The following is a 10,456-nucleotide window of genomic DNA, read 5'->3' on the forward strand; positions in this document are numbered from 1 at the left end:
GCAGGAATCTGCCCTCACGTGACCGTGTTTTTTATGTAACTCGCTTTCAGCGCTTGTTCTCGCGCTGGGCAAGGATGGCTGTGATACTATTAACAGTTATTATATCTCTGTGCTGAAGTTATTACGGTGATAATACTAGAGTTATAACACTAATACGCGGGCTGACCGCTCCAGCATGTCGGTGGAGAAACGCAGCGGGGCGCAGGCGACGGAGGCCCGGGCAGCAGGCTTCTACATAGCGGCGCAGGGAGAGGCGGAGTGGGGCGAGGACTCCAGCGTGGACCCGCAAAGCGTGATACTGCGGAAAGCGGACTCACTGGCGTCCCAGAACCGCCTGAAAGAGGCGATAGACATGTTCTGCGCGGCACTGAGGCACGACCCCATCCGGCCGGAGCAGCTGGGCGCGCTGGTGGACTGTATCCTGCGGAACTACAAGCAGGGGAACGCCGGGGAGACTGTAGCGACTCTGCTGACCCAGGGGAACCGGGGACAGGTGGGGGACTCGGGCTGTATGTTTGACTGTCCCGGGTGTGGCAGGTTCATGTGGGAACCTGTGACCGCGGCATGTGGACATTCCTACTGCAGAGGCTGTTTACAGCGGATACTGGTGCCCCGGTGCCAGGTGTGTAGCGAGAACATGGACCGGAGCCCTTCAGAACACAAACCCAACGTGGTTCTGAGCGGACTGCTGGAGAAGTGTTTCCCGGAGGAGGTGAGGAAAGCCCGGCGGGTTGGAGAGGCTGAGGGGCTGATGAGGAGTAAACACTGGGAGGAGGCTGCAGCGCTGGCCAGTGAGCTTTTAAAAAGCGGTGAGCTGTGTTTTTAACTTATTTCGTCTTTATCCTTCGCCCTAAACAAATTATGATATAAAACAGCACTGTTGTCCTTTATTACTGACAAAAGTGGAGAACCCCCACACAGTTTGGGCTTTTCCAGGCTAAACGATTACATAATTTATTCACATCGCCCGAGTTCTACTGACCAACATTTCAGAGAACCGGCCCCGCCCACGTCGTTCCTGGATTCACGTGACTCCGCCCACCAGCCTTACGAAACGCGTTTTTACGCGCGCATGCGTGGAGAGATGAAGGTTGTGTAAGGTTAAGTGTTGAGTTTTGTAATGTGACATGAGGTGAAGAGAAAGTGAGGCCTTTATTAATGGTAGTAATAACAATAATACGACGTATGAATAATGCTGATACTAATATTTTACTCATAATAGTTTACATGCTTACTTGTATGTAGGTATGCTTTATATAATTATAATGTATATCCAAATGCCATTACATAAATAGAATATATACACTCACTAGCATTTTGACAACTTTATTAGAAACACCTGCTCACAACCTTGTGCTTAAACTCACTAACCACTTTATTAGAAACACCTTGTGCTTCCACTAAGGATAAACTGAAATTAATTTTCTCAGGCTGAAACTGAACAAAATGACTGAAATGTTTCATTAATGTTGCCAATTCTTTCACCTTTACATACATTTGTCTGGATTTTTTAAAAGAATCACCTAGAACAATTTCTAGCTACAGTGTAAAGTATTTATGGAACTGTCAACATTTTTAACATCCCAGCAGATGCAGCACAATACAACAATATGACACAATATACAGTACCAGTCAAACGTTTGGATACACCTTTTCACATTCAATTAGTTTTCTTTCTTTTTATGATTTATTTTTACACTGTACATTTAATATTGAATTAAGTAAAGCCATACAGGAATATATGCAGAACTATACTGTGAACTAAAAGTGTTAAACAAACCAGAAGATGATTTATACTTTTTTTTTTTTAAACAGCATATTTAGTTTTGAGGACAGATCTGCACACATTTGGTATTTTAATCTCAGTGTCTTCATGAGGGAGAGTCACCTGAAATAGTTTTCTCAGTGTCTTGAAGGAGTTCCTGGAGGTGCTGAACAATAGCTGCTGCTTTTCCTTCACGCTGTGAAGCTCCAGCTCATCCATCCCAGTTGATCAGGTTTAGGTTAGGGGATTGTGGACAAACACTTTTTTTTTTTACCATTTACTGCGTAATTCCATATGTTTCCTTAATTATATTTATGTCTTTAATTATAATATACAGTATAAAAAAATAAATGAAAGATATAGGAAAAGCATTGAAGAAGCATAGAAGGTGTGTCCAAACTTTTGACTAGTACCGTAAATTAGTCAGAGTTTAGTATTAATTGTTTTTTTTTCACATATTTTGAACTCAAAAAGTGCTTTTTTTGGACATTTTTGGATCAAAACCTTTGGTTGCCAAATATTTGGCGCACCCTAGCTTCCACTCACTGACCACATGTAGAGAGAAAGCACATTGTAACACTTTATAGGTCAGTTATCGGTCATCTTCAGGGTCACCACACTGCGTGTACACCGAGAAACAGGCCACGGGGCACTTCAGGTCAAACCTACTGGCCAAGGTTTCCTTGCATTAGAGTCATGTAATCACATAATTATTTTATTATGCAATTAATTATATGTATTCCTCTCTGCATGTTTTCAGCAATGGTATAATGTTGCTGTAAATGATCAGAATCATGACTCATGGAGTGAGTGGTGTGTCACTGCCACTGCCAGCTTCTGTGAGTGTGTGTGGGTGGGTGAGCAAGCTGCATTATCAAGGTGTCCTAGTCTGCCCTCTGTTTTGGGCGCTTTTGAATAAATGTATGTTTTTTTTTTTAATCTGAAGGCTGACGCTTAAATTCCTCAACTCTGTTTCTGAACATGAGGGCTGACAAGGACACCCTTAGACTGCAGCACACACACACAGACCAAACACATCAAAAAATGTTAAATAACAGCAAGGTAAACTGCATTGCCTGCGTGCAACAACAGAGGTAGCTCTTTACACTGCAGAGTGGGCTCTTGTAGCATCATGAGGCTGGAGGCAGAGTGAGGTACAGTAAGAGAGTGAGGTAGTGTGTGGTAATACAAGGAACAGTCTATGTATCTATCTGTTTGTCCATGTATTTACATTACATTAAGTAATATTATTAGTATATTAAGTTGTCATTATTGTTAATATTATTATAAATTCTCTCTCTTCTGTCTCTTTTCCAGACCCTGGCAATGTTAGACTGCGAGTATGTCGAGCAGAGGTGTATCAGAGTCTGCAGCTCTATCAGCTGGCGCTGGATGACTGGGAGGTGTGTTTAAGCGCTTCACCCTCACTAGAGGTGAGCATGATTGGTTGTTTGATTGACTGATTGATTTTTGATAATTAGGTAATTAACTGAGGTACAGAATGCTGGGCAACACTAGGAAGGAACTGTGGCTGCTTTTGGTTTCCTGAGTGAGTGACTGATGGTGAATGATAACAGGCTGGACTGTGATTTGTCCTCTCTATTGTATGCTAGGTGTTTAGCTAATATAACTGACTACAGTACTGACAAGAGGTCAATTGTAAGTTAACTGATTTAAGTATTTACTGAAGGATTTGATGTCCAAACTCTTACATACAGAATTAAAAATATGATTAAGGGCGTTTTTAAACCTGAAAGTTCAAATTTGAGTCTGCACCAAGGTTTGTGTGTTGCTCGTAACAGATTCCCCTCGTATTCCTTTTATTTCTATTATATATAAATGTAAATCTAGAGTTACAGTAGATACAGAATCACTAGTTTATTCTGTTGTACCCATACTACTGCATGATGCACCTGCACCCCAAGGGGAGTCAAATTTCAACACAGCACCACTTCTTTTTCTTCTTCTATTGTTTGTTGGGTGACAATAGACTGCCTCACCTTCCTATAATTAACAAAAAGTTCAAACCACCCACAAAAGTGTTTTCAAACTGCAAACAAATTAGTCCATGATTCAGCTGATCCGGAATGAGACCCCCTCTTTATGTCCCTTTTCACACATGCTATTTTAAATTAGACCAAACAAGGTAGGTGTGAAAGCATCCTAAATATGTGCTATAGGCTTCAGATGTTTGCAGATCATCTTTTGAGCTGCTATCTAGTGCCCATTTCCCCCAGTTTTAGCTTGAAGCTAATGTGAACGAAAAGCGTAAGAAAGTTGGCACGCCTCTGCCATGTCTGACTGGTGGTGTCATGTGTCCCTCATCTTCCTCTTATTTCTTATTGGTTTATTCACTCTATGTTTAGTGTGTAACTGACAAATAGACACTCAGTAAAACAATAAGGACACGCCCACCATGTTGGAAACCTGTCAATCTTCATCAGAGAGAGTTAAGTTTAAATACTGTTTAAAGAGTTTTTGCGTTGACAGTATTGATACATTGATATATAAGATATCAGTTAATTTAAACTATGCTAGAATAATTCTTAACCATGCTTGTTCTCTCTCCCGGTCTCTCTCTTTCTCTCTCTCTTTCTCTCAGGGTTATTTCTATAAGGGGAAGGTTCTGCAGGAAATGGGTCAGGTGGATGAATCACTACAGCTTTTCCTGCAATGCCTGGCTGTGGATGAGAACTTCCTGCAGGCCAAACAGGAAGTGGAAAAGGTGATTATTATATATATGGCATTTTTTTACAGTTTTAAAAAATAACTGAGTGCAGCACTGTTTAAAATAACAATCACCGCCCAAAAAATAGCTGAAATGAACAAGTAATAGAAGCTTATACTCCACCAATTAGCCTGATGCTAATGCATGTTGTGTGGAGGTGTTTACTAACCTCTAATAGACTCAGTTATATGGGGATAGTTGGAGCTGTGTTCTTTGCCTGGCTGGGGCTCTCTTCTTGTCCAGGATGGAGGACTGTTATTGGCCTGGTTGACCCAATTTTTTGCTTTGGGTCTGTTTTGTTTGAAAATGTAAAATTAATACTGATTAAAATAGTAAAGTAGTGTGTGATCGTTACCTTTTTAGATTTAGATTTAGTCCTACAAAACTCTTTGTAAAGTGGTGTTCTGTATAGAAACGCTCAGTGCTGCAGTGGATAATCATATTATACTGGTTAGTTCTTGTGTGTAAGCCTTTTGACTGAGTATGTGTGTGTGTTATATGGGCTGAAAGCGCTCTTTTCATCCTGCTTTGATCTAGTTAAATGTGGAACACACATATGCCTTAAATAGACTGGGCTGTTTACACATACATGCTGTTGATTAGTGATGTAACACTGAGATCCAACAGAGATCCACACGCTGAGGCTGCCATGATTAGTTGACATATTTGACAATTTGTTGACTTGAAATTTCAGTGTTAACCAATCATTAATTTGTAACTGCAATGCAATAATATTTTGGATTAGACATGAGTGGATCAGACGTAGCATACGGTCCGCCAACAAAATCCTATAGGCAGACCCTGTGAGCAGTGTCCAGTGTGAGCACTGATGAGTTTAAAAACTCAAGCAGCACTGCTGTATCTGATCCACTTGTACCAGCACAACACACACTAACACCTCATACCACCAACATGCTCTTTGGTGGTTTTCTCTCTTATGGGGTCCTGAGTATTGGGTGAAAGGAGGATATTAACCATATGTTTTGCAGAGAAACAGATACAGGACTACAGCCTGTAATTAAAGAACTACAAAGTGTCCTATATGATCAATGGAGCTGAAGAAAAGGATGGATGCTGGGTGAAACAATGAGATGTTCATAATGTTTTGCTTTATCGCTTTATAATGAAAATATAATTCTATCCCTGAAACTAACGCAAGAGTGGGCCTGGAAAAGTGTTCTTTGCTGCCCTCTGTAGGCAGATATTAATTAGCACACAGCTAATTGACACAATACGCTCTTATATTAATATGTGAATGAGATATTTATGTAATAAATGTAGGTCATTTCCTGTTTAAAGCTGTAGCTGTTTTCCCTAAACTAATCCTCTCCTCTTACGGCAGATTTTGCATGACCTGCTGTCCCCGGCCTGTGAGAGCATGCAGGCCAGCCTGAGGGAAACGACCCACAAGCCCTCAGCTCACCTGCGCAGTAAATCTACGCTGCTGGACACTCACCTGGACACTACCACTCGCTCTGCTTCTGTAGACTGCCCGTCAGGACCCAGTGAGGTAATCACACAGTTAAAGAGCAGATTTTATCTCTACTGGCTGTAGCCAGGACTCCTCAGAGCTAACAGAACTTTTCCTGTTTCCCGTCGGTTCCGCAGGTCTCCTCGGATGAGAAGCTTGGCCGCTCCGAGAGTTTGGAACGGTCGGGTTTGAGTAGAGCTCACTCTCTGCGGGCTCACCTACCAGGCGGGGCCAGGGAGGAGGGGCTAAAGAGAGTGTGCTCTGCCCCACAGCTTGGGGATCAGGAGAAAGGGGCGTTGCTGAAGAGGAAACTGTCCGGCTCGGAGGCGGGGCCAGGCGTGGTCAACATGCACAGCAGCAAACACAAAAAACAAGGAGGTTAGTCTCACACTGATGAAAATGATTGTGCATAACGCTGGACACTAATTCTGTTATAGAATTATAAGGCGAAAGCTGCACCAGATTAACAGTTTCTTCTCCCTCGCTTTCTGTTCTGTAGCTGCTGCCTCCACAGCCCCAGCGGTCAGTGAGGAAACTGGACCCGGTCTCACCCTCCCAAGAGACCTGCTGGATCCCAACGACTTTGAATGCCCGCTATGTATGAGGTATGAACACACACACACATACACACACACACACACTGTATTTATTTACACATTAATTCATACAGTTTTAATGAAGGAAGCTCTTTATTAGTGTAATTGCAATATTATTATAAAGACCACAGGCTATGATTCACAGACATAGAATAAATCATAATTGGACATTAACAGTTCTCTTTCTAATTACTTGTGTTGTCTTGGTTCTAGACTGTTCTATGAACCAGTGACTACCCCCTGCGGACACACGTTCTGTAAGAACTGTCTGGAGCGCTGTCTGGACCACAGCCCCCAGTGCCCACTCTGCAAAGAGAGCCTCAAAATGGTGAGAATCCACCACTACACACTCCTACATTAAAATTAATAATATTTCAGACCTTAGGATGGCTGTGATATAAGCTTCTATTTTTTAAAGAAAAAAAAATATATATTGTGATTTCATAATAATAATATAATAATAGTAAGTATTAGTAAGAGGACTATAACATGTTTTATACTGCTGTTTTATACATCAAGCTCCACATTTCCACACAATGTGAAATATAAGGATGTGTAAGTCAAACATAAAAAATATGTATTTCAGGCAGGGGTTATTGGAAATTGGATTGTTACAAAATTATTCCTTTAATAATATTTGTAGAAGGTAATTTTTCTGTAAACCTGCCCGAAGGTGCAATGTGATTTTAGGTTTAGTTAATAAGAAAGTTTAATTAATTCTCTCTCTCTCTCTCTCTCTCTCTCTGCAGTACCTCGCCACTAGGAAATATTCTATTACGCAGGTTTTGGATGACATTATAAAGCAGTACCTGTCTGATGAACATGCTGGGAGACAAAAAGTCCACATTGAGGAAACTAAAGAGCTGTCAGAGTAAGCAAACACACACACACACACACACACACCCCTTCTCACTCCCAATGTCACAGAGAGAAAGATCCTTATTAGATATTTTTTTCTTTAGTTAAACATCCTTCATTTTCCAGCAGAACTGAGTACTGTACTAAGACTAGACTTTACTCAATAACTATCAGATACACTCACAAAAAAGTCTTTAAAATACATTAATGTCACAAAATCCACCTTCATAGTTGAAAACATTTTAGCCTAGAGATATCAATCATAGATCATTTTTTCAGTTTAGTTGGTTTGATTGTCGATACTGATCAAGGATGTTGCCAGGTGCCACAATAACCTTTCCAGGCAAACTTGTATCCGAGCATTTTTACACATTCTACCAATGTGTGAATTTACTAATTCCATCTAGTGGTTGAAGATTCTTAAATCCCCAGAAATCTTTCATCTTTTGGCTAAAAGTCGGACAATTTCCATCTATGGTTTAGCCACACCCATTCACATTGATGTTTTGTGTTTTTGGTATATAAAAGCCCACAGATAAACAAATAAAAGAATGCCTTTATGCCTTTTTTAATGATTATGTTGTGTTTCTGTTCCAGTCTGCAGAACAATGTCCCGATCTTCGTGTGCACTATGGCCTATCCCACTGTGCCTTGCCCGCTGCATGTGTTTGAGCCGCGGTACCGCCTCATGATCCGCCGCTGCATGGAAACGGGCACACGCCAGTTTGGCATGTGCATTAACGATGCCCAGAAAGGGTGAGTGTGTATGTGTGTGTGTGTGTGTGTACAATACTTAAATTTAGGACATCCTGCAGTTTAGCCCCACCTGCTCAGGCTATAGTAGAATATGTATATGTGATTGTGTACAGGTGTGTGTAAGTATTATAAAAGTGTTTATTACTCCTCAGCTTTGCAGATTATGGCTGTATGCTCTATATCCGGAGCGTCCACTTCCTGCCGGATGGCCGGTCTGTAGTGGACACTGTTGGAGGGAAGAGGTTCCGGGTTCTGAGCCGCAACATGAGGGACGGGTACTGCATCGCCAACATCGAGTACCTACAGGACCAGCGGGTAAGAAAACCATAACCATCACACTGCCTTATTGAAGAGATAGTCCAGTCTAATATTCACCAGTTCTCCCATTATCACCAGTACAGGCCATCAGTCAGGGCAGGGTTAGGTATAGGTCTGATATTTTGGGTAGTATAATCAGGGATATTTTTCGCACTATAAGGCACACATAAAATCCTTTAATTTTCCCAAAAATCATCAGTGCGCCTTTTAATCCAGTGCACCTTATGTATGAATTTTAACAATTTTGAATTTTAAAGCCACTCCGTTGAAGTACAGAATTATACAGGAGTTCCAGTTTAGTTCTCCAGCACCGGTGCTGGAGTAGCATTAGCATTAGCCGCTAAACGGTATTTCCTCGTACAGAAGTGAGTATTTTCGGCCTGTAGCCTGCTCTTAACCTCTGCTAGAGGTTAGCCGCTAATGCTAATGCTCCAGCCTTAGTGCTGGAGAAATTTGAGAATCTAAGCTTACTGTAAATAAATGAAAGCGCTTTACACTTTAAAAAATAATCTTTTTTAATTACAGTTTTGTTTACTTAGTTTAGCTTTTTAATTTAACTTTACCCCCACCACCACCCAGCGGCAAGACCTGCTGAATTAGAAGTTCCTTATAGTGTCTCTTAAAGTGCGCCTTATAATCCGGTGTGCCTTATGTATGAAAATAGACCAGAAAATAGACTTATTGATAGTGCTCTTTATAGTGCAAGAAAATTTTCAGTATAGTTAGTGTGAGTGTGGTTAGGTTTATAGCTTGTACGATCAATTTTAGGATTAATAATAAATCTGTGTGTGTGTGTGTGTATGTGTGTGTGTTCAGGTGGCAGATGAGGATGAACTGGGCCGTCTGCAGGATCTGTATGATCAGGTCTACAATCAGGCCAAGGTTTGGTTCCACACGCTGGAGAACCGCTTCAGGAACCAGATCCTTCAGCACTTCGGCCCCATGCCTGAGAGGGAGGCGGACATACAGGTAATACACACACATTATGATCATTATTAGGGCTGGGCATCAATACCAAAAAGGCACTGATCTAAATGTCTCTGCATTACTAAGTATTAAAAAAAAAACAACAACACTATTTTCAATACTTTGCATGAAACGCACATAAACGTGCCAAACGTGGAGAATGCACACGGCGAGGTAAACATGTTGAAGTGCTCTAAAGTCTTGCTCTACTTTGAAAGATTCACCCGCACTTCATTGCACTTCACTATATCTCTCTTTCTGTATCTTTCTCTCTTTCTGGTGACAGTATGAGAATGAGATTACTCAGTTCAGCTGTTAAATAAATACAATTAAATGTGTGAGAATATAATAAAACCACAATTAAGAATTCAAAGTATCGTATCAGTATCGAATTGTTCTATTCTACTGCTCTAGTCATTTTTGTCATTTTAAAACAAGTTAAAATGCATGAAAAAATCATAAGGTAACTATAGGTTATTTATTCTTCTCCAGGCGACCCCTAATGGTCCGGCGTGTTGCTGGTGGCTGCTGGCTGTGCTGCCGGTGGACCCTCGGTACCAGCTGTCACTGCTCTCCATGACCACCCTGAAAGAGAGACTCGTCAAGATCCAGCACATCCTCACTTACCTGCAGAACACACACACAGAGTAGAGCCCTCACACACACACACACACACACATATACACACCTACATATCTGACCACGGTGTGGGCCAGCAGCCTCGCCCATACTGTGGGCTTGACCTGAGAGATGAGCTAATGAAGTGGAAGAAGCACCAGCAAAGCACCCAAGAGACTACCAGCCCCCCTCCACACACAGACTGATATGCATCAATGAACTTTTCATTAACATTGCTTTTGTCTCACTGACTCTCTCACTTTCTAAAGCTCTGTGACCTGCAGAGAGAGAGTGTGTGTGTGTGTGTGTGTGTGTGTGTGTGTATATATGTGTGTGTCTGAATCACAATCCTAAATGCTGAAGTGACTCTGAGGGAGTGT

The 10,456-nt window shown here is 41.5% G+C and overlaps 1 protein-coding gene across 1 annotated transcript; it reads left to right on the forward strand.

Annotated features, from left to right (window-relative positions):
• The first annotated feature begins 83 nt into the window (after window positions 1-83).
• Window positions 84-10,114, forward strand: lonrf1l (LON peptidase N-terminal domain and ring finger 1, like). The gene is made up of 12 exons (XM_007236965.4): window positions 84-809; window positions 3,083-3,198; window positions 4,368-4,490; window positions 5,836-6,003; window positions 6,102-6,342; window positions 6,464-6,569; window positions 6,774-6,888; window positions 7,310-7,431; window positions 8,016-8,174; window positions 8,327-8,489; window positions 9,309-9,461; window positions 9,951-10,114. The coding sequence occupies exons 1-12, from the start codon at window positions 176-178 to the stop codon at window positions 10,107-10,109; spliced, it is 2,259 nt and encodes a 752-aa protein (XP_007237027.3). The 5' UTR covers window positions 84-175; the 3' UTR covers window positions 10,110-10,114.
• Window positions 10,115-10,456: the final 342 nt, after the last annotated feature.

This window comes from Astyanax mexicanus, chromosome 12 (genome assembly GCF_023375975.1).
Source record: "Astyanax mexicanus isolate ESR-SI-001 chromosome 12, AstMex3_surface, whole genome shotgun sequence".
NCBI lineage: Eukaryota > Metazoa > Chordata > Actinopteri > Characiformes > Acestrorhamphidae > Astyanax > Astyanax mexicanus.